General features: G+C 37.9%; 2 protein-coding genes across 2 annotated transcripts; both read left to right on the forward strand.

Moving 5' to 3' along the window:
- Window positions 1-3694: 3694 nt before the first annotated feature.
- LOC308217458 (transthyretin) lies at window positions 3695-11971 on the forward strand (the record flags this gene model as incomplete). The annotated part of the gene is made up of 4 exons (XM_080610532.1): window positions 3695-3763; window positions 4546-4685; window positions 9813-9948; window positions 11864-11971. 4 exons carry the CDS (start codon window positions 3695-3697, stop codon window positions 11969-11971), a joined length of 453 nt encoding a protein of 150 aa, XP_080466658.1.
- A 2192-nt stretch (window positions 11972-14163) lies between these two features.
- LOC308217978 (transthyretin-like) lies at window positions 14164-21656 on the forward strand (the record flags this gene model as incomplete). The annotated part of the gene is made up of 4 exons (XM_080611487.1): window positions 14164-14232; window positions 15977-16107; window positions 19224-19359; window positions 21159-21656. The coding sequence occupies 4 exons, from the start codon at window positions 14164-14166 to the stop codon at window positions 21264-21266; spliced, it is 444 nt and encodes a 147-aa protein (XP_080467613.1). The 3' UTR covers window positions 21267-21656.
- Window positions 21657-25384: the final 3728 nt, after the last annotated feature.

Genomic DNA, 25384 nt, shown 5'->3' on the forward strand with positions numbered 1-25384 from the left:
TCGACACAAAATCTCTCGCTGGCTTCAGCAGTTACTGTATTCAGCACTCACTGACATGCCAGAGCTCTGTCACAGCAACTCAGCTGGCAGTCAAACTCAAAGAGTTCTTGACTCTGGTTCAAAAAATTCAGACAAACTTCTCTGAGAGGTAAGTTCCAGGGCTTTTCCTATAAGTCACTATGGAATATTACTCCAGAAAAGTGAACAAAGGTGTCACATTCAGGTCTCTATACTATAGAAAGGATTTTTTCAGGGCTCAGGAATTTATCAGTTCTTTGGAAATCACTGTGTAAGTCTTTCCAGATTACTGAATTCTTTACTGTCTATCAGCCTCTTTCACTCCAATGTCACAGGATAAGCTTACAGGTTTTTATGGTCAAAGTCAGATATTCCAGCCTGTCTGAGAATTTTGTCATGTAGAAGTAGTTGAATTTCTAAATAAATTCCAATAGAAGGGAATGGAGCAGAGTATAAGGAGCTTATTTATGTAAAACAAGCGTAAGTGTGTGAGACTTCATGGAAGCGAGAGAAAAATACCATAGCACAGTTGGAAAAATCCTTGACATAAACAAGAGTATTAGCAGGACATGTTTGTTCTTGACCTGAACACTGTAATGCTTCCAAGCAGGGAACATGCTTTCATTAAAAATAGGCATTAATTCTAATTCTTCAGAGATGAACTTCAACCGATTTGGAATTCAGATAAGCCTTAAACCATTCACATATTTGAGGATTACCTAAATTTTTCCATAACTGGGGGTCTCATACTTCTTGGCTTTCCTAAGGCTGAGCTTACTGTGCACACCAGGGACCCTTTGAAATTCTCTTCTCTGGCCCCCTAATCACTCTGTCTGCTGAGTGATCACCCTTTCTTCTGGGTGTTGTGTGTCCCCTAGCCCCCAAATAGTCTGATGCTATCTCTGTATTAGATGTTTCCTACTGTTTCTTCCACATCATGATTCCTAAATATCTCCTTCTGAGGAGTTTTCAGTGACTCTGTTTACTGTTTCCTTGCAGCAGGGCTAACCACTCTGTGTGGCACCACTTTCCTTGCGGCATGTATCGTGCTAGCAGTCTCTGGGAGCTGCCCTGTTTCCTGCTCTTCATAGCAGCTTCCCTACTACTTCAGAGGGCGTAGAGTTCCCCAGCTCCACTTACTCCTCAGTATTCAGCCCCTCGTTATTTCACGTTCCCAGATTTTTTATATGGGATAAGTTATTCCGTATATAAGTTTCAGATTTGTGCTACACAGAAAAGGTTTAACAACAATAGACAACGCTTGCTGGATGCTCAGCAGTTACCTATCCCTTTCTCCATTTCCCTCCCACAACCAAAGGAGAATCATTCTTCTCAGTCAGCTATTCCAAGTTCCTGAGCTCTTCCATACATTTTATGGAAAGTGTTAGCATATTGTGCTAGTAGGTTGAGTCTGAGCTTTGATACCGCTAGGCTGTAATAATTTACAATTAGGTTCACATGAGATTTTAATACAGTTCTGTATGAATTCTAGATGCTCCATGACCTTCCAGATCAGAGAAATAATGAAGATTTTTATTTTACCTTCTCATAGACTCCATTTATACCCTTAGAATGTACAGAAATAATGTAGTTATCGGGAAAATGCGTGAATGGAGATTCACCAACATACAAAGTCTAATTTCCCTTTGGAATGGTACCCCTGCCCATAGTCAAAGGATCTCTATCTAGGCTATGTCTGGGATGGTGAGACCTGAAAAAAACCCACAGAAAATGAAGGATAAGAAAAAAAATCATGTTTGAGGTTAGAATTTTTCATGCTCCTTATTCACTTTAAAAACCAGCTGCCAAAAGATAAATGTTATAAAACAGGAAAGTAAAATGGGTAATATGGACAGCTGCAAGGTACCATCCCTGCAGATCTGGGCTTTCAGAAACTGTTACCTTGCAGGAAAAGGTAGGAAAAATAATTATTTTTTGAAGTCATTCTCTCTTAGGAAAGCAATTTCACATGTAGGCAGGTGCCGATATCATTAGCTCCTTTCTTTCCCTGTAGAACAGCTGATAGCAAATGACAGGACAGCCTACTTGCCCTAGAACACAGATAATTTCTATCCCTCACATACAAAGCTTTACTGTTTCAGAGAAATATTTGCAAACAATGAGAGCAAAATCATGAAATAAAATGCCAATGCACAGATCTAAATGCAGTATTTATCTTTCCAAGACCTGAATGCAACCCATAAGCACTAGATTGCAGTACGAGTTGTTACTGCTGGGCACCTTGAATTGACTTTCATGTGCACGCAAAGCGAGTGTAGAATGCTACCTACGTATCAGCCTGCTTTGCTGTAAGTACAAAGTGCACTTTGATCCCAGTTCAGGAGATTACTGTAATATAGCTTTCTTTCAAAACCCAACTCTGCCTGAATAGAAAAGTGCACAAAGCAGCCTGAAGGCATGAAAGCCACTGGAGAATACTGTCAGTGACTTCTCTCTAGAACCTTCATCATAATCCTGTTCAAGTTAAAAGGTAAAATTGCTTTTTGTTAGAATACTGTGAAATCAGTAGAAGGTAAGTGTGCCAGCTCCTGAGAACACAAGGGTAGGCTCAGGGTGGTTTAGGACATGCGGAGAAGGAAATGCCAAACAGAACTATTTCTTTGTCTCCCAACTAGCAGAGGGTACAGCATGAACAAGTTTTACGTAATGCAGCTGGAGAAATCCAGCTACATCATGCCTACATCCCCAGCTGACATCTTCTCTCATCTTAGGTTGGGGCTGAGTTCATCCCTGAGAAACATCTTACCTAAAGTTACATTTCAGAGCATAATAATAACATTTCCAGCATAACAAGAGTTTGGCAACAAGAACATTAGCAATATGTTAACATAACCTACCAGTCTATGCTAGTTGCTTTGGCTTCTTCTGGGTTACATGGAGCAAGACAGGACTCATTTCACTTTTCTGAGACCTTTGTCTTCCCAAGGGGACAGATCTCTCCAGGTCTCTTCCCAGTGACTAAGAGGAAACCTCTATGTCTACCTGAAGATTAGGCAAGATGAATCCTCAGGAATCCTTAGGTTGAAAGGCAGACATTGCCGGATCCTATCTAAATTATGTTTCAAAATGAAACATGGCTCCTTTCCAACAAGCAAGGGAACTACTTCAGAATTTGTCTCCTAGGATGGACCATTAGCACTATTTCAGCCAGACAATGAACAAACTCCATCACCCTTATACTGAGTCTGCATCTATCTGTATGTGGGAACTGGTCTTCAGAAAGCACTGATGCATTGAGAAGAAACTTGGAGCAGGTGCAGAGGAAGCATTGGGGCATGATCGTGCACAATCTGAGGGCAAGGTAAAGAAGATCTCCTAGAACTGGTTGGATTTCTGGGCAAACAAAGGTCATTTGCGTTATTTTCTGGAGGGCTTTCTACGAGTCTAATCTCCCCAGGCAAGGGTCATGTTTGTGTCCGTTACTTATTCTCTTTGCTCTAGTGATCCTACAGTCCTTCCATTGACTGTAATGGCAGTGCTATTCATGGACTAACTCTAGGATTGGATTGTTTACTAAGCAAATAATCAGAATCAGCAAATTTGGAGTCATACGGGCACCCAATAAGCAGCCTGTTTTGTTGTCGGATTTGCTATAAAATCCCAAATCCCCGCAGCTCCTAGCTGCTGGCACCAGGGCTCACTAACAGCAAACAGGATGGCCTTTCACTCCGTGCTCTTCGTTTTCTTAGCTGGACTGGTATTTCTCTCTGAAGCTGCACCACTGGTGAGTCTCTTTTTATTCAAACTCAATCATTAATGATAACTGAGATTTTCTATGTGGCTAGCATCCTTCTCATCCATGAAATTCTTTAACCATTAGGCATTGCTGGAGTGTTATTTTACTCCAATATTTTAAGCAGCTTCTTCAGGATTCTTAAAAAGTCTTTTTTCCCATTTATCATCTTTATCAGGATATTATGAAAGGGTCACACATAGAAGGTGTGACCTTTTATTTCTGTCTGTTTCTGTCAGTCCATGACTCACATCCCGTATTTCCAACATAGAGGTAGCTTTACCTCTTCACCAAACAAGTGCTTCTCTAAAGCACTAAAAAAATACTTTTGAAGTATGACTAATTCTTTATAGTATAATGAAGCTCAAGAAACAAATATTCTTTCAGTTCTAGGGATGTCATAGGTATTTCATTGTTGGTTTCCTAGGCTAACATACTCCGCTTGTACTTACAATAATTTACTATTTTCTTATTTGTAACCTCATTAAAAATGTGTACATTATAGCATTTTCCTAGGGCCATATGCAACTCTAAATATTTATCAAGCAATTTGTTTGTGTGTCTCTGTGTGTGTAATAAAGTCTTCAGTATAAAACTCTACGATAGTCTGCTTTAAGACATAGATGTTTGTGAACTAGCATTGAATACCATTTGTCAAAAAAATTGCTTTTAAGTCAACGTTAGCTCTGCAATAAGAATTTATCTCTTCTTTGAAAGAAGCTTTTTGCAGGGCTGGTGAACAGCTCCTATTCAACCTCTCCTGCTTTCCCAAGGTCTCCCATGGCTCTGTTGATTCCAAATGCCCTCTCATGGTGAAAGTGCTGGATGCAGTCAGAGGAAGTCCTGCAGCTAACGTAGCTGTTAAAGTCTTTAAAAAGGCTGCAGATGGAAGCTGGCAGGACTTTGCTACTGGGTAAGTTACGTGGTCTTATGGGGCCATTTTCAAGGTGCCTCTGACAAACAATTGAGAAATAAAGGGAATGGAGCTCTGATCAAAAAAGCTGTATGCTTTCTAGCACGTCACACTTTCACTGTTAACAGGACATGAATTCTGGTCTAAAATCCATCAGATTCAAGTGAAATTTATCCATGACTGAAATACATGCTAATTGCAAAAATATATTGAGATGCTTCTGTTACCTGTGTAAGGGAACAGGTTTAATAACTATTCTTCTAGCTCCAGTACTATCTTTCATTTCTATAAAAAGAAAAAAAAAAAACTTAAAAGCCTATTTGTCAGAATTTTGTAGGTAATCCAGACTAACCTACTGTCTTATACATGATGGATATAGTTTTATTTGCAGCAATAAACACCTACGAAATCCTCTCTGTAAGATTTGACTATACACATGCAAATAATAAGCACATTAGTTGTCTTTCCCTCTTTAACAAACATGCTGGTTGGAAGAAACTCCTTGACCAGGAAGTTTTAAGGAGTCCCATGATAACACAGCACAGAAGCATTTGTTTGTGGTTATTTCTATATATCTGCATGGCTTTTGCTAGAATGACAGATTACTACCTACAAAGCATCACTGAGGGGAAGGCAATAATATTATTCTCTTCAGTCTTCGGGAAAAGTATGGGTAACAGAGGAATATGTTTTACTAGAATTCAAATGGGTGAAATGATATTCAGGCATTTAGGTTTCATTGTAACAACTCATATAATCAGATTTTTACATCAATCAAGAGAAATCTTTAGTAACAGCAGGATATTCAAGCACAGAATAAGTACAAGCATGGACAGGAGCCACCAGAGCATCTGTCTTTTCCTTGGATTTTTATAGCATAATTTACATAAAAGCTCCAGAAAAAAAAACCAGAGAAGACTACAAGGAGAGAGGTACCTTTCTCTCCCCTGAAGGGTTTCTTTTTCTAAAACTCAAAACAAACTTACTTTTCCCCATTGAAAAGGAACAAGGTCAGGAGACTGAAGGAGAAACAAACACCTCCACTCCCAGATATTGAGTGTTCAACCAGGAACAAATTACTCTCAGAATGGATTTATATACCATAATGAACAGAGAAACACCATTAAAAAAGATACATTGCTTTCCAGGAAAGCAGAGACAAGGATAATATCTTGTCCTTAATGAATATTTCTGCCATTATGAGGAAACCCAGATTATTTCAAATGCTTTGTCAAGTGCTCTTGAATATATAATACAAAATGCAATTTACAGAGGAGCAAGATAAATGGAAGATAAATTAACATTGGTGTTAAATGACCTCAGTTTTGTGGCATAACAGCGTTTTCTTGTTCAATTTGCAATGCTGGTCTCAACAAGCCCAAGGAGACAAAACCTGCAGTTCTCAGCCAACCGCTGTTGACATTTTAGGTCAGCACACCCCTCCTTCTGAAATATAAAGTGAGACTAACCCTAGGCAAGTGAGAACCACTTTGCTGGGGGAAAGCAGCGAAGGAACATTAAATCACAATTTTTATTGCAGGTGAAGATTTTGATCTTTCCCTTGACTTGCATCCTAACCAAGGTTTCTTATAGTGACACCTTTGACGTTAGCTGATGACACTTTTTTAAACTGAGTTTTCACATTATTTTTCTTCTTTTTTTTTTTTTTTTTTTTGGGGGGGGGGGTGAAAACGAGAGTTTCTCTGTGTTAAAGCAGATGAAAATCTGAATGCAATCAAAGAGTACAATCTATAACTACTCCAGTCAGGTTAATAGCATTTGTAAGTTACAGAACCTAGCAGATACATATGGAAAAAGTACACTTTGTACAAATGTCTATAAAAAATGTTTTTTTCCTTTTTGTTTGTTTATTTTGACTTTGTTAACACATTTTGGGAAATTAAGCAAATGCATCTAGCAACTGGTGAATTTGGTGTAATGGTATTTAAGAGCAGGAAGTTAGCATAGCAACAGCTAACTTTATTAAGAGGCCTATTTCAAAATTAGTCTAACCAAAAATATGCAAGAAGAGATAACTTGAGCTGAGATGTACTCTGAGAAAGGCCTTAGGGCACAGAGACTGGGAAACGTGTGATTTGGGTTCTATGTTAGCTCCTCCTTAGCTTTGACGCTCTCACTCCTCACATGTTCTTGAAAATCTAGGTCTTATCCTATAGATCAAGAGTTGCATTCACCAAACATAGTTCTCATGTGACCTAGGCTGTAAATCAGAAAAAACAACTGCAGCATATTTGAGTGGTTCCCCCAACATCCTTCTTTAAAAAAAAAACCTCCTCCAAAATAATAATTCATGTTCCCAAGATATATTTCTTCAACATTCTGCATCTTAGCAGAGTTTATCTCAGTGCAGTATGTAGCCCAAGAGTACGTAAAGGCATTATTGCATAGGCAGTGTAGATTTAACCTGGTCAGAACATATAACTAAGGCCCAGGTAGTGAAAATATGCATCAGGATTGCAGTCTAGACTGGAACCATAGTAGCTTAATCAGAGGTTTGCAAATTTTCTTCTGGAAAAGCACAGCTTTAACTCGACTGTCCATCTTACAGCAGATGCTGGCAGTCCGCATCCTATTAAGAATAAACAACCATACTACATTTGTTCCTCAACTCAGACAGTAATACAAGGCTGTTCAGAAGGGATCGCTTACAGCCTTTTGCTACCAGGGCTGAATGCAGGGCATCCTCTGTCTTGTGCTAGTCCCATCCAGGCTCTGAATTGCACACTGTCCTGTTGGCTGTCAATGCAGCAGTAATGCTGAAGGCTTTGCTTGTGATACCACTTGCACTGAATGGCTATTGCTTAATAACTGAAGTGCCATTAACTCCTGGTAGTGGGCCAGAGCCTTCAAGTGAACTCTTGTTTCCAGTTTCCCAACTGTTCTGTGTAGTTAACATCTGCAGCTCTGGGTCAGCACTTATTAGGGAAAGCACCCTTCAAGATGCATCCATGCTTTTCTCAAACTAAAACTTATGTGTTTACATGAACAAAGATTTTGAGGTAGACACTATTTTTCCTTTTAATTGGTTTGTGCCTAAACTACTCAACTTCTAAGTAGATGTAAATGAATTGTTATCTTGTACTCTGAACACTTCTGCAGAATCCTAGCAATTCTGTTTCATGGTTTCCAGGACACTTGTCATAGAATCACAGAATCATAGAATAGTTAGGGTTGGAAAGGACCTTAAGATCATCTAGTTCCAACCCCCCTGCCATGGGCAGGGACACCCCACACTAAACCATGCCACCCAAGTCTCCGTCCAACCTGGCCTTGAACACCGCCAAGGATGGAGCATTCACAACTTCCCTGGGCAACCCATTTCAGTGCCTCACCACCCTTACAGTGAAGAATTTCTTCCTTAGATCCAATCTAAACTTCCCCTGTTTAAGTTTGAACCCATTACCACTTGTTCTGTCACTACAGTCCCTGATGAATAGTCCATCCCCAGCATCCTTGTAGGCCCCCTTCAGATACTGGAAGGCTGCTATGAGGTCTCCACGCAGCCTTCTCTTCTCCAGGCTGAACAGCCCCAACTTTCTCAGCCTGTCTCCATACGGGAGGTGCTCCAGTCCCCTGGTCATCCTCGTGGCCCTCCTCTGGACTTGTTCCAACAGTTCCATGTCCTTTCTATGTTGAGGACACCAGAACTGTACACAATACTCCAAGTGAGGTCTCCTCACTCCAAAGTGAGGTCTTGTCAATGAGTTCTTCCCCCTTCTACCTACTGCCTCTTATTAAAGCAATATGAATTAAGCCAGGAAATACTAATTGAATGAAAACAGATGTGTACGCTTCACAAATTGCCTGTGAACCATGTTTCAAATAGGGCTTGGGTTCTCTGCACGTTCGATCTACCCTGGATCCAGTTGATTTCACCTGTATTGGACTAGTGAAACTTTTGTCAGTCTTCAAATTGCTAAACTTGAAATATAAGAAAATCTGAAAACTAGAATGGCAATTCCTATCCTGTTTCTTCTTAATTTAAGCAAAAGCTCTGTCATTCAGACTTTTTTCATCTATCACTATTAACCATAGATAATAAATAAGATGAAGAAGTAGGCAACAGCTGGAAAAAAAAAGCGGCAATAGTTCAACAAATTGTGTCTCTGACAAGCAGTGTGCCACTGCTGTCTCCCCTTCCTGTCTTGCTCCTCAAGCTTTTCTGTTTTCTGCCTGGACAGCTACTCTTGCTGTAAGACAGGAAAGTTCTACTCATTCTTCAAGTCAAGACTCTCTTCATTTTTCCTTCAACTACATCATGTGGTTATGAAGTGCTATAAATATCAAATAAATATTTTCAGGGGAAAAAAAAGTTTTAAAAAATCAGAAATAAAAGGAGTGAAAAGAAATAAATGGGGTTTAGCAGCTAAGTATGTAAATATTTAAACAGCTGTTGTGCAAAACCTGGTCCTTTTCAAACGAATAGGGTGCAATGCCAGCTATATTTCCTTCTTCCTTCTGGACTTCATTCATCCATTCACATACTTTTGTTAATAGCTGAGTACATTGTCTCAGCTGGGAATTCCTATTGTTCATTTCCGTGGCACCCAGTGAAGAGGTCCCTGCTCTTTGACCAAGGCACTGTAATTCAAATTAATAAAATCTTGATGCTAAATTGCTTTTCCAAGACAGTGTCACCATCAGGGTAAAACCTATAACCTCAGTGCTAATAACTAGAGAACAAAATAGTTTTCCACTAAAATCTCTCTTCTGTCTTTAATTCTAGTTTGAGATTTGCCATCTTGCCTTTCATCATACCAATCCTTTTCCTAAGCCGCTAACATTTGGTTCCAGAGGGCACTTGGTACAAGTTAAACATGATATTAAAAGAGGGTTCTTAACTATAATCTCTGCTGTAGCAATAGAAATTACCAAAAAAGCCAGCCAGCTTTGATTTGTGATGTATATGGATAAGTTAGCCACAGGGACAGGCTCTACAATACAGAAACATACACTACACGGGAGGGAATTATTTCAGATGATTAGAAACCATTCAGTGTAGAATTTGGCTGTGCAGCACCTCTATTTAATATTCCACATCAACTGCTTCTGTTTAGCATCTAAATGATAGTATAAAATATTTATGTAGATATTTTACCATTACAGGAAAACCACAGAGTATGGGGAGATCCATGAGCTCACAACAGAAGAACAGTTTGTAGAGGCAGTATACAGGGTTGAGTTTGACACCAGCTCTTACTGGAAGGGACTTGGGCTTTCTCCATTCCATGAATATGCTGATGTAAGTATCTGCAAATATACCTAATAACCTGTATATTGTGTAGTGGCATCAGTTGGAAAGAACAACTGCAGTCCTTTAATACTGCAGGAGTGCCATAATTCAGTGAAATGATTCACTGCCACATAACAGTGGGCAGATAAAGGCAGTATACATCTGGCTAAGCCAAAGGAAGTAGCTAACTTCTGTGCAAATACTGACACAATCTTCCAAATGGAGCTGTGCCCATTCACCCACTCAGATTAGTAGGGACCTTTGTTCAAAAAAAGCTACATTATTCAAAACTACACAGTGTTTAAAAACAAAGGAGGGAAAGAAAGAGATAAAAGACTGCTTTTATTGTTGCTCAAGGAATACAGGGATTTGTAAACCCCAGTTTTATGGGAAATAAGCTATTCTTTAAGCAGATGTATTTTGCCCATATCAGCCCCTGGCAACCCCTGAATTCTAGTGTGACCTGTAATTATGGGAAAAGACAATTCTTTCTGACGTCTGTTTAAAAAAAGAAAAAGGAAAAAGATGCTCAGTACTGGGATATGCAATACAAAAAAAAAAAAAAAAAAGGCATAAAAATATGAAGAAATAACCATAGTGGGAGCAGAAAAGTTGGCTGTTTCATCAACACTCAAATGCCATCAGCAGGAAAGCAATCTAATCATGTCTTGTGCCTCCCTTTGCTTTCAGCCCTACACTGATTTATTGTGTGCTCTATTCTATTCCATTTACTTAGCACTTCCAAAAATTTTGTTTAAATTCTTCAGGCTTAATCTGCCATTAAATTTAAGCTTCCCCAAATTAAGTAGTCTGGAATGGCTACAGTTTGTATGGTAGAACATTTTAAACCCTAAGTTTATGAAGGTCTGTGAAGACTAAAACAAATGACTAAGGCCCACGTCCATAAAAGTCTGAGGTGCAGCTTGGGTCATTTAGGTCAAATAAACAATCCTCAAAAACATTCTCTAACCATCTAGATGTCTGCAAGTTGCTGGGGCCTACAGAAAGGCTCACCTCAAAAAGTGCTTAAAAGCACCTCTTTGAGACTGTTTCAGCTAGGCTGTTGACAAAGACTTCCTTTGATGTAATAGCCTACAGGTCAACAAATTAGCCTGGGAAGTGGGCAGAGTTCAATGACTCACTGTGTCTGTGTACAAGGTAACAGGAGCCTACAGTCCTCATGTCCTAGCTGCTTAGACTTTGACAGAGCTGGGATGTAGGAAGGAACTCTCTAGCCCTCTTGTAGAAAGCATGTCACGGTTCAGAAAACAGATCAAATATTAGACTGAAGAGAGACAAAGACAGTGGGAGGTTAAGCCTGGTGATGACATTTTCCTGGGAACTAGGTGTCCCAGGTTCCAGCGACTGATTTGGAGAGCAGCAAACCTGAATTATCTCAGGACAAGTGTTCTCCTTGTTCTAGCAAGTCTAGTCACACAGTTCTTAATGCAAGAACTGACCCATCACCAGCTGTGTTAAAAACAGGAGTGAGGCACTGAAGTACAGAAAGCAGCTTTGGCCTCCAACAGCCCATCTTGCTTGGACACCTCACACACAGAGGTCACGTTTAAGGTCACTAGATGGCATTTCATCTCTGTCTTTCTTATTGGTTCTTTGAGATACCTCCCCCCCGTCCTCCCATTCCACATCACTAACTATTCTGGCTGACACAGGTGTAGGTCTCTCCACTTAACTTCACCACAGCCAAAGCTCTTTGTGATCCTCACTCCAGATCTCACACATTTCTGTCTTCAGCAAGTATCACAAAGTAAGGGGGAGCATTACTCTTCAGAAGGGCAAAATCACTGACTGGACAGAACAGGCAAAGTATTTTGCAGAGGAAACGGAGTGTGCTTCTGTATTCTTACTAAGGTAGTTTTGAACATACATTGCTCATTGTGATCACAAGTTTTCTCTTTTCCAGGTGGTGTTCACTGCTAATGATTCTGGTCACCGCCACTATACCATTGCCGCTCTCCTCAGTCCTTTCTCTTATTCAACCACTGCTGTTGTCACTGCTCCCAAGGAATAAACATGTACAGTCGTTACACAAACTCCCTCCTCCGCTAGAACTATAGTAGGCTTTTAGGAGGAAGGTTTTTCCTACTGCTAATGCATAACTTTTTGCTACATTAGGGTTTTTTTCCATTTTGTAACCTGGCAAACTTCAGAGAAGTCAATAAAATATTACTTCTTTAAAACAGTTTTGATTCTATCGGTGAAGTTTTATTGTGTTCTAAGGTGTCATGATTTACGTTCAAGTGCAAAGGACATTTGGAAAACATGCATGGCATGGCACTTTAATTGGTTCTGTTATCTTCCTCCGCTACCTTAAAAAAAAAATCTCACCACATGCATTGGCTCAAAATAAGAAAGATATAAAACTGCATTACCTTAAAAAATTTTGACCAAACACACATACTCAAAATAAGAAAGTCATCCATGCTACTCATAGTTCACACACAGAAGAGATGGTCAGGCTATCAACTAGGTCACAGGGTAAACAGGAGAAACTCTGAATACCTAGCAGCAGAATAAACAGTGCTGAAAGACTGCTGAAATATGTATATGCAAAGAGCTGAAGAAGTTAAAAATCTGTGTACCTTTACTTAAAACCTCAGGTAAGCCTCAATACTTTGTCCTTTCAAGAGGAAAATTTGCTGCTTAATCAATGTAGGAAGTTCTGAAGCTATTTTAATTAGCACCATTTTTAACAACTTTGATCTTTAACCCAGCTGGCTTTTCTGCAGGTGCACTTCAGTTAAATCCCTAATAAGTCAAATCTCCATCTATCATTTTTAAAAAAGTCCAAAAATAAAAACAACATCTTAAATTTCTCTTTATATTTTTAGAAACAGGAAAAGGTAAGATGTAGAGTGACTGTGATTCAAACAATGTTGTTGATAAACTGACTGAAGACTGAGGGCTTTCACAGTGATTTCTACAGACTCATGGCGTACTGTATGTAAAGTATCATAAAGCACAGGAATTGTTTTTTTAACAGGATTACAGAAACTACAGAGATAGTTACTGAAATCATGCCATTCAGAAACTATTAGCCTTCACCTGCCACTGACATTGGAGTTTATCCCTACACATACAGCCTTCTGAAATCACTGCATACCAAATGAATTCATAACTTACAAAAACTTGCCTTTAACATTTCACTATTCAGTTACTTTGTTCCCTGATTTCTGGACACTACCATAGTCACTGCAACTCTCATAAGCAGTGCAAACAGTTTCAAAACAGCACCCATTTTAAGGCATGCAGATTTCATGGGGTCCTGCTATTCCCGGGGCTTGAAAACCAGTAGGTTTGATTTGTAGTGGCTTATGCCCACCCCTCAAAATAGGACATGAGTATGTTTATGTACATGTAGTAATTAAAAAACCCAAAACCAAGCAAAAAAACTACTCTACACACATTCATCCATCTGGCAACAGGATAAACCTAGTAAGAGAGTGAACACACGTGTCTAACCAAAGATCAGAAAAGAGAAGTTTAATTTCAAGAAGTAACATTTCCCTAAAATGAAGCAGATGCTTCAGGTAGGAGCTGACTTGAGTTGTACTTGAACTTGTACTGAATCCAAGGGACAAGTGAAGTCACAAGACTTAAACCACTGTTTAACTATGCTTCAGAAATGGGTACCTAGGCATATGGTTATCATGCTGGAAATTAAAAGTATCATTTTTTCTTGAGGGGAATGCATAAGATAACTACAGCCCACACATTATCCACTTACCTTTCATGAGAGGTGGGGAGAAGGCCACCACAGAGGGAAATCTCCTAATTGATAAACGTGGGTGAGTCAATTAAGCCAAGCCACAGAGAAATTCTCACTGAAACTGAAATTGTCAAGTTGACAAGAAATTTGTATTGCTCTTCATTACATGAGGTCTTTACAGCACTAATTCCTCAACAGAGACAAAACAGAATAAATGTTGTTTCCAAGAAAACAGATATACTGCAGTTGAGGTAGGCAATATTCACAATACTTCCATAGGCAATGATAGCAGACACTTACTTTTGCAGACAAGGTTCATGTTTGTATGGGTTACTTATTTTCCCATTGTTTACTAAGTAAATAGAATGAATCAGTATGTTGAAAGTCATATGGGTTTTCTGATAAGTAGCCTCAGTTTAGAGGCCTTGATATAAAAATCAGAGATCCCAACAGTTTCTACTTGCTGACACTGAGACTTCCTGGGGGTAGGCAAAATGGCTTTTCATTCTGTATTTCTCGTTTTCTTAGCTGGCCTGGCATTTGTCTCTGAAGCTGCACCACCGGTAAGTGTCTCAGGATTGAGGTCCTTCATACTATGTAGTCCCAGATTTTCTTTTTTTTTTTTATATATACTTTAATTCATATAAACAAAAAATAGATTATTTCATTTTACTGCAATTCTTTTGATTTCATGGTATGTATTGACTGTGGTTCTCTCCTACTGCTCTTTTTCTGGTCCTTCTTTCCCATTTTCTAGTGACTAGTGAGAAGGTTACAGAAGCAGCACTTGTCATTAGACTCAGCTACATCAAAAACAATGTGAGACTTGAAAAAAATACCATACTCACTACACAAAAGCCTTGGGCCTGTTTAAAAGAAACTAATAGCCCTTATAACACAATAACCAAAATCCTGTTGTGAGGGATTTAATTTCTTCTGGTGAGACCCATGCTGGGGAAATTCCTTCTCTAGTCCTCTCCCTTTCTGCTCTACCCACTACAGTTCTATCCCAAGCAAGCGAGATCTCAACACTCATTGATGCAAGCAAAGAACAGAGCCAAACCCAGGATCACACTTCCAGAGGGCTCATTTATTCCAGCAAGTCAAGCCAGAGACATACGCTTCAGACTGAAATTCGTTTGTCTGTCTCCCCTCCTACTTGTTCTTCCTCTCCTGCTCTGATCTTTGGGAAAATAAATACCCGTCCAACCTTTGTGAGGAAGCAGACTTTCATTGAGCTCCCAGGGTATAAAAGACAGGAAAATAAGTAGTGGCATTAGAGCCCCCCCCCCCCCCCCCCCTTGCCAAAGAACACTACCGAGGAGCCTCTGCATTCCAGAAAGGGAATGTGAGGAGTCTGGGCATACAGGCAGTATAGATACATGCAGCTACATTGGTCTGATATAGGGCAGGGTTCCTGGCTGGTGGGACATTCAATAATTCACAGACTGTAAGAGGGAACGTAAGAGAAGGCTCTTAGTTTTTACCATCTACATCACAATTTATTTTGCAATGATTAAATGAAGATCAATGATTGCTATTTTGAGATCATCCCTGATAAGCACCTTCCACAAAGCTCTATTTTCTCACTTTTCATCTACAGCCTTAGGTAATGGAAGGTCAAAGTCCTGATTCAACTCTGCTTTTGAGTAGGTAAAACATAAAGGCATAACCATTGCTTGCAATGAACATGCTGGGAGAAACTACAGCCATCCCATCTTGGAGGGAAGGTTTTCCTCTCCTATCCCTGCACAACTGCCAGGGGGTGACAAATCTGATACAACATAAGTAGAGGCTCCTTGTGTGTTGCTTTTCAAGTTTACAGGAGAATGAAGATAACTCCATGAAAACAAGACATCACAGGCTCTCAAATCCAGAAAGCTGTGCTTGAATTACCACTCCAAAATAAAGATTTGACAGATTTTTAAACATTCCTACTACACCTTTGGTGATTTAACTATTTCCTGTTGAGGTCACAGTCTAGTTACAACTTCATGCTGGAGATGATGTGCACTTAAGCCATGCAAATAGAAAACACAAGCATGTACTCACACACAGTCACAGTGCCTCCCTAGTGCACATTAGCACTGTGTGCACACACTCCTGATGGCTCCTGCCATCTTCCTTCCTAGTTTCACCCAGTGTCCAGCTCCCAGAAAGTTTTGGCTACATTTGTGCAGTACAGTGTTCTTGTTTAGAAAAATACGGTATACTCTATAGATCTAAAGAATAACAGTGCTTACTGCTTTATTACACACCATTGAGAACCCTTCTTACAATATAAAAATTCTCTCTTCCTCTCTGAAGGACTCTGCTGACTCCAATCATCCTCTTTTTATAAAAATTCTGGATTCAGTCCGAGGAAGTCCAGCTCCAAATGTTCCAGTTAAGTTATATAAAGAAGCTGCAGATGGATCTTGGGAACTGTTAAACTCAAAGTAAGTAATACCAAAATAGTGAGTGAAAGAAGGGAAAGGCAATGGGAAGAGGCCAAATAGCTGAAAAACCAGCTTCACATTCTCTAACATGTCTTTTTTTATTCAGAGGAAAGTAACATACTATTGAATGAATTTGCTGCTGTCTTTTAAATGTACTACAGTTTCAACTACCAAAATGGTTTTATAATGTTTTTATAATTACTATGAGCCCAAGAAAGTATTTTAAAACACCCTTTAATTCAATCATCATTTTCATTCAATCAATCAATTTCATTACAAAGGATATTACTTTTTAGTACCCAGCAATGAACTGCTGCATTGTTACCAGAAGAATCAGGCAGATTCTTAGGGTTTTTTTAAACTAAGACTCTGGTTGAGAATCCTACCTTTACTGGCTATTTTCCTTCTTTCTAAATGGATTTTCCTTTAATCAAAACCACAGCTTTAGAAAGAAAACATGAAACTGTTTTGAACATATACAACCTCATATTTGATAGGTACCTTTAATTCAAGAACAAGGAATCAGCCAAAGGAGAAAATCTGGGGATAAAGCTTCCTCATCTCCTCCCCACAGAAATTACATTTAAAACAAGAAAAATAATCTCCCAGATATTTAAATGTTGCCACGTCTTAAATAAAAATAGTAGAATTTCACATGTAGATAACTTTTTTTTAATTGCCCTACATTTTAGTATATATTAACACTTTTAAAACTCAAAAGCAATTTTACTCAAAATATAATTGGAAATCAAATTGAGAAAAAATCATAGAGGGTACATAGAATGAACATTCTTTATTAAACAAACAACATCCTACTTCCACACTTATCTCCTCAAGATAGTCACAAAGTCTCTCCCTAGACCCTTCCAGGCCTGTTAACAGCCTGCTTACCTAAAAAAGAGATAGGGCTCATAAGGGCTAAAGCTGACATAGTATGGAAATTTCAATAGTGGGATCCCAAATGCATTTCTAGATAGTCCATGAGAAACTGTATGCAAGTGGCTCTTCGGTGTTATAAAGCAGTAGGCTGGCAGAAACAACAGTGCTCTCACGTGTCCCTGAAAAACAGCTATAGCGAAGGCCACATATTTGTACAAGGTGGGGAAGAACAATCTATTCACATTGTCCTACTTAAATCACCTTCCACCTCTCAAGCGAGCAGATAGCTTCACACATATTCTGTCACTGGAAATACATGAAATCTTCCATTAAGAGGGTGTGTCGTGGTTTAAGCCCAGGTCGTAAGTCAGAACCACGCAGTCTACTTCCCCCCCACCTTCCTTCCCTCCGCTCCTGGAGGGACGGGGAGGAGAATCGAAAGAATGTAACTCCCACGGGTTGAGATAAGAGCAGTCCAGTAACTAAGGTATAACACAAATCACTACTGCTACCACCAATAATGATAAAGGAAATAACAAGGGAAGAGAATACAACACCTCACTACCCGCCAACCGATACCAATACCTTGCCCCCATCCCGCAGCGTTCTAGCCCTTCCGGGGACTCTCAGTTGTGCCTCCTGGGCATGACGTGCTGTGGTATGGAATACCTCTTTGGCTAGTTTGGGTCAGGTGTCCTGTCCCTGCTTCCTCCCGGCTTCTCCTCCTCCCTGGCAGAGCATGAGACTCACAAAGTCCTTGATCAGGGTAAACATTCTGACCAGCAACTGAAAACATCGGCTTTATCAGTATTATTCCCAGGCCGAAAGTCAAAACCACAGCACTGCACCAGCTACTAAGAAGGAGAAAAACTGACTGCTGCTGCTGAACCCAGGACAAGGGTGTTTAGATTATCTTCAACTCTGAACTTAGAGGCTTTATATAAAGATACTGGGCTGAACAGCTGGATGTTGACTAAAGCCATAAAAACATCCTTAACATTTGAAACAAAGAACAAAGTAACCTTAAGATAAGGTGTGTAAACATTGTGATAATACTAAATCCACCTCACCAGCCTTGTTAATTTGTAAATAACTGAATTTTAACAAGAAATTCTGAAATAACTGTTCTCAGTTAAGGATATGTTTGGGTTTAGCTAAAAAAGCTTATTAACAAAATGAACATTTATCTAATAATGATCAATCTACAACAACAAAAAAATAGAGACATTCAAATGGATAAAAAAAAAGACTGATAACTGACTACAGAGTATCTTAGAAGTTACAAGTGCTATTCTATCACTCATATGCTACATTAAAGCACAAATCTTAAGTAATGTACTGGACAATGATATCAAAAACATTAAATTGTTCATCTTTCTCTGCATGCAATTTGAATAAAATATGTTAAGAAAGGTTGTGGCAGCCAGAACACAAAACAGTGGTTTGTGACTACTAAAATCAGGCACCAGCAACGTATAACCTACCCAATCAAAACCCTAGTATTACATAATTTATTTCACAGAAATAGGTTTCAATCAAGAGACATGTTTAAGAGACAGAATTCAATATTGGTTCTGGAGCCCTAAATTGGGTGGTGTTCAAAGGTGCATCCTTTCAAGGCAGAACTATGGCCTTGGATAGCATTGATAGCATCTTCAAATAAAACAAAACCGTCTGTTTGCTAAGGACGGAAAATCAACCGATCAATACAGACAACAGGGAATTCCATAAGGCTATGTTGGCTGACCTACAGTAATTTCAAATAGTAGATTTTAAATTTCAAATAGCTAACTGTAAAAAAAATATTTATACTCAATACATCTAAATAAGAACAGAATAATCAAGAGATGACCCTACTTACTTGCACAGTAAGTGCATCATAGAGCTTCTGCATTGCTTACAACAGTGGTGAAGTTTTCCCTCTGAGTGGCTAAATTTCATTAACTCCAAGATTCTGCCAAGAGTCTATGAACAATAATGCCAGCTTCTGGCTCACTCTCAAACCATATAGAGCAGTGACACGGCAAGCAGCCATCTGCTGTGGCAATGGTGGAAATAACAAATGCCAGGGTAAGCTCTGAAGCATCCATAATACAGATGGACATAAGCCATTCCAGACCAATAGAAGTATGCATCATATTACTTAAGCTACACAACATCACTCAAATTCAATTGTTAAGAACTGCATTCTTGGGGTTTCAACCAAAATATAAAACTGCATTCCTCTGCCATCACAGACAAACGGATGACAACGGCGGGGTCCATGAACTCATTACTAAGGAACAATTTGTAGCAGGGTTGTACAAGATTGAGCTTGACACAGCCTCTTATTGGAAGAGTCTGGGCTTGAACCCCTTCCATCACCATGCTGATGTGAGTATTCATTTTCTCCTATACTTTAGCTGCAAAAAATACAGATACTTTACATGTCTAGGCTTCAATTAGTAAATGAATGTTAAGGTTTCTTTTCACTTTAAAGTGTTTCTGCATTAACACTTAAAATCTATAGCCTCAAAGCTTTTTAACATACTCAGGAGAGAACGTAATTACTAGCGTCCCCATAAGTCTCAATAAGCTCTTAGATGCATTAATTTCAAACAGGCTTTCCATCCTTCTACCTCTACTTAAGCCTGTGATTCTTTCTATTCTAGACACCTAAGGAGAACAACAGGTGGAGTATTGATAAGCCTCCTGGGAAAAGAATTTTTCTGCCTTTTGGATCTAGAAGTTTCACAGCTGTAGGCAAAGTTTATAATTTAGATTTTTAAAGATAATGGAAATAGGAACTGCATTCTGGATGCTTGGATCCACAGTTTTCAACCGAAAAAAAAAAAAGAAGCATAACAGGCCTTTTTAGTTTCCATGGGATAGATTGGTTAGAGAAGGTGGTCTAAACCAGGTACTAACTGAGGAACTACAGGGTTAGGGACTCCATGGGGGCACTCCCCTTCCCCTCCACAGCATCAGCCCTTTCATATGAGCTTTCAGTAGCAGCTGCAGCCCTGTATTATTGTTTACTGGACTGTGACGGACCAGTGAACGCCACCAGCCATACAGTTTGCAACTGCTGCCCAAACAGCTATTCCTCATCTCCTTGAAGAAAACGTAGCAAACGCCTGAGTTAAATTTAGTTTCTGCCTCCCTGAAATAGATGAGAAATGACATTCTTATTCTAGACAACAATGAAGGTTAATGCTGGATAGTCTTGCCTTCTGTGATAACTGAAACAAAAGAGGCAAGATGAAAGTTTTACAGCATGTAATAAATTTATTATACATAAAGATAAAGTTTAAGTCTATATTCCAGACTAGAAATAAATTTAATCCAGAGTGCAAGAGCTCCTTTCTTAAAAATAAGCCTTGGTGGGGAATATCATGTTTTGCTCAGTTCACTGGTTGTTTCATATGCATCTTTTTCATTAATGTTGAAAGGAGCAGAAGCTATGCACCACAGAATTATTAGACTATCTATTTAAAAAGTTGACACCCATCATCTCACACAAATAATCTACTGTGTAAAAGGAGAAATCAAAGGATAGGACATGAGCTTGGAAAGATATTAAAAGGACTATTATAAATCATTCATATATAAGGTTATGACCATGTTGTGGCAGAAGGACTAATGCAGTCCTTCTCTATCTACTAGATACATAAAGAAGAAACTCATTGCTTCATATTTTAGCCTGATGACAGTGACTGTAGCATTATGTTTAATTCTGTTCCTCAAAGCTCAGGACTTCATAAGAGCAACAAAAATAGTCAAATACTTCACATATTTGAAAGAATGCCTTTTTGATTTTTCCATTTTTAATAAACACAGTCAATGGATTCAATAAGGAAACCTGTATTTGAATATATCTGATGAAATTTTAAATAATATATGTGACAGGGATGCCTTTTTTAAGGATATTTAACATGGAAAAACTGCGTGACAGGCAGTCACAGATGACTGTGATCAAACCACAAGGGAAGGTATTTTCAAAGTTTTGTGAGAGGTTAGATAAAATGATTACAATGGTTCCACATACGCTCATATCTAGAGATCACTTCTCATTTATCTTGTTTTTTGGTTTTTGTTTTGTTTGTTTGGTTTTTTTGTGTGTGTGTGGTTTTTTTTGTTTTGTTTTGTTTTTTGTTTTTTTGGTTTTTTTTTTTCCTTTTTCCTTTTTCCAGGTGGTGTTCACAGCTAATGATGGTAGTTATCGACATTACTCCATTGTTGTTCTCCTCAGTCCCTTTTCTTACTCAACTACAGCAATAGTTAGTGAGCCAGTGGAATAGAAGCAAATATTAAGGATGGCAATTTAGAGGTGTAAATTAAAGATTCCATCAATGGTAAGAACTTAGTTTCTGACTGTATCAACAGTAAATCGCTTGTTTTTCACTTTGTTAATTTTAGGAGAAATATGTATTGATTTTGTTTTCAAATACTCTTCTGAATAAAAGTATTCTTTATTGCTGTATTCTGTAAGCATTGTTCTTCTGAATAAAAATTTAGGGTTTGAAAAAACACATTAAGCTTAAAAAAAAAAAGCAGAAACTCTATTACTGAGATTCTAAGAATAAATCAAGGTTTGAAGTCCACAATAGATGAAGTTGCATGGGACTACTACGCAGGATGCCACATAATCACCAGATTCTGATTTTTAAGATATAGAAGCAAAAGCAGCTTAAAAGAGACAGCAAGGTAGAATACCAATTAAGGATGCTACACATACTTAAAATGCCTTCTTTCCTGCTTTCCAATATATTGTAACTGGTGACTTTTTCAAGAAGAGTCCGTATCCAGTGCTGCAGAAAAGTATATACATCAAACATACTTAAGTTTATTTGTGTACTTTCATAAAATTCTGCAAATACCTTTGACCCCAGATGAAGTACTCCCAAAAATTACTTGCATACCTCTAACCATCAGACACTTGTAATAGCTATAAGATACAAAGAAAAATAAGGATAACTTATGATGCCTGAGAAAAGCAGCTCCCTATTTAATGCCAGGAGAAATGGGGATGAATACTTCTATTTCCCATTCTTGTAACCCATACATAAAGAAGATTATTCCTAAACAGAAATACTTAGAGAGCCATTAGGAGAGCCATTGGAAAAGCATGAGTCATTTATCCTAATAAAACCAGAAGCTGAAAGCATATAAATACCAGTAAAGGGAAACCAATTTGTTAGCCTATGGTTTGATCCCATCACTGCCTAACCTGATATATCTCCTGGCCAGGTGTTCCTTTTGTTGTTACTTCAAGGGACTGAGCACTAGAAAAATGAGGGGTTTGTCTATAAACAAAACTCAAAGAAGATACATTCTCCACAGAACCTCAGAATAAACAAGCCAACACAATCTTTAGAACATTATATTTCATAAAAGACAATGATAAAAAAGTACAAACATTTGCATGAACAACAACAAAAAAAAAAAAAACTATGATAGTACACAGGAAATTCCCAGCATTTGTTTTAGTGCATTTTTCATTAAGACTATCTAACACACCTCTACAAATAAAATAATCTTAAGTACACTTCCTCTTGCTGATACACAATAGATCCTTTTAATATTTTTAAATAACTGGCTCATTAGCTACCCACCACAACAAAGCCATTAATAAACATAATGATAGAAAAATAGACTGGCAATATCCAAGAAAAAGGACATTTTGCACTTGCTTTTCCATATACTGTCTATTCCAAAATGGATTTTATATTATATATTCTCCTTTAATTTGTAATACAGCAAATGGGCTGAAGAGTACCACAGCATATCAACCAGATTCCACTGTTAATATTTCTGTAACATTTTTACTTGTTAATTCGCAACACCTCCAGGGTCTTGTAAAATACTCCCTCTTTCTTCTCCCTCCATGCTCACTCCTTGAAGGGAAGACATGCTTAATTTGCCCTGAAAGCAATGCAAAAGGCAATGTGATTGGCTTCTCTCTACATTTTACAAGAACCATGAAAATATCAAAAGGAATGTGCACAACTAATAGTTCTGCATCGCATTTATTTTGTTTGAAGGCACTGTCTATGCTAAAATTCACTACAGAATAGTACTGAGTTCAAGCAGGTAGTATACAAACACTATTTTGATGTAATTTAACATGGCAACTTTTAGAAGTTCCCAGCAAAGTGATAAAAGGTATTTAGAGAAGAATGTTGGTTAACAATTCATAATTTAACATCTATCACTTTGGGGCATCAAACTGGAAACATTTTAGGAATTCAGCTATATGTCATAATTCATTCACATACTGGTTTAAATCACATTTTTTTGAGACCATACATGATTAATCACTTGGACCTGTAAAGTTATCTTAGCTCAGCCACAGCATATGTGTAATATAGTATGTATATAAGTGTGTATATATACATATATATGCATTAGAATTTTTAAAGATTGCACAGTAATTTCACAGAATGCCTAACAAACTGGCACAAAAGCATGCTTCAGAAAACAGTACAGACCTACATTACCAAAGGATGTTTCATAATCATAGGTGTTAAATTGCAAGTTGAACTAGTACTGAAAACCAGAAATCACTTCAAATTACATCAGGGATTTAAAAATTTATTCAACAGTTCTTAAAGAATTGTATTAGTCTGCTATGAAGTAAGACTAGTTTTATTTTGAAGATATAATTGTTCATACAGTGTATTATCTCACCTTTATCTAGATGCTTCAGAATATTCAATACACTCAGTTATAGAAAAATGTATCAGGAGGTGATAAAACCACTTAAGCATGCTTTTGAAGGATGTTTTGTTCACTTTATGCTCTTTGTTATAGTTATTGCATTACATCATTCCTAAAGCATATTAGATTAACTGGTAGATTTCAAGGTAATTCCAATACGGTTTAAAATATCCCTTACAATTGTTCTCAACTACTTAAATCATTACATTTCTACTAAATATTTGGGATGCCTACAACTAAGCTCATAACTTTACTGAAGAATGGCTAAGGGCAAAATTTGCTGCTGGGATGTCAAAAAAATAAAAGATGTTTATGGCAAACAAACTCAAATATACAAAGCACTACAACATCCGTGGTAGCAATTCAGGAAACCAACACATAGTAATGAGTTAAGGTTAATATTCTTTGTCAACACTTTTACAGAACACTCTATGGATAAACAGTCCTTATTATATACTGCTTTCCATTCTTCATGGGAGCAGAAGTCAGTCTTTGGTTCCTAAAGAGTTGAGTAACTGTGACAAACAAAACAGCTTAGTAGATCTTGGTCAATTATCTTTGCATTAACATAGAAAATAAATGATCCAGTCCTTTTCCTTAGTATTAACAAGGGATGTAAAAAAATATTGGAAAAAGATAATAATGCTTAGCAGTGGGATATTTTTAGGTAGCATAACATTACAAGGAAACAGAAAATAAGATATGTTTTGTGTTATAAGCCAAGGAAAGGGGCTAGTTATACATATAACACCACAAAAATAGAGAAACAGAAAGGACCAATCCTTAGCTGGACTCTGCAACCTCAATCTCATTGAAAGTCATAGACTTGAGGATACTCGGTGCATCATAGAAGCACTCGGCACTCTACCAGAATAGGCCCTTAAATAGCTATATTGATTAATATATTATGAGTGGAATTTTAAAAAGCACTTGGAATTGGCCAGCTTCTAGTTCCGCCTATGTCATCACATCATCATCAGCGGAGCAGTGTGACCAACACAGTGGTTCTGAAAATCCCACAATACAAGAGTTAGAACTATTAGAACTATATTTTATTATTTTCTTAAAAATCTAACATAAATATTCTTCCAATGAAGACACATTTTTGGCTCTTCTGATTTTGGAGGAATAAAAGTGCTGTTTACTAGGATTCTTTTTTTTTTAAAAAAAAAGAACAATACCAAAATACTGTACGCACCCAGACACACTGTTTTAGGCATTAAAATCCCTGACATTGACACTAGTGGCACACTTGGAAACAGTTCCTGTAGATCATAAAACGCAACAATTGCAAGATTTTCTGTAATACACATGCAATATGCATATAAATAGGATTTAGATGGCAGGCAGGGTATCATACAATTTTGCTGGCAATAAATAAAATTAAAAGCTTTCTTTCTAGCACGTTCATATATGAAATTGATTTTTCTATACAGATATGCAGGAGGCCTAGAGCTCAAAACTAGTATAACAGTTTACAGTCATAGCTGGCCAACAATTAATACTTCCTTCATTTCACATAAGGTATAACCTTTTTTAAGCATACTTACATTTTATACTTGTTCTTTCATGCTAATAAAAGCATTCCTACAGAATTCAAACAAGAACACACTCAAATACATACTGAAGCATAAAATATCGAGCAATTTAAAAGCAATGTAAACACATTCATTTACATCACATATTTACAAAACACATT

Source organism: Psittacula echo (assembly GCF_963264785.1).
Source record: "Psittacula echo genome assembly, chromosome: 2".
NCBI lineage: Eukaryota > Metazoa > Chordata > Aves > Psittaciformes > Psittacidae > Psittacula > Psittacula echo.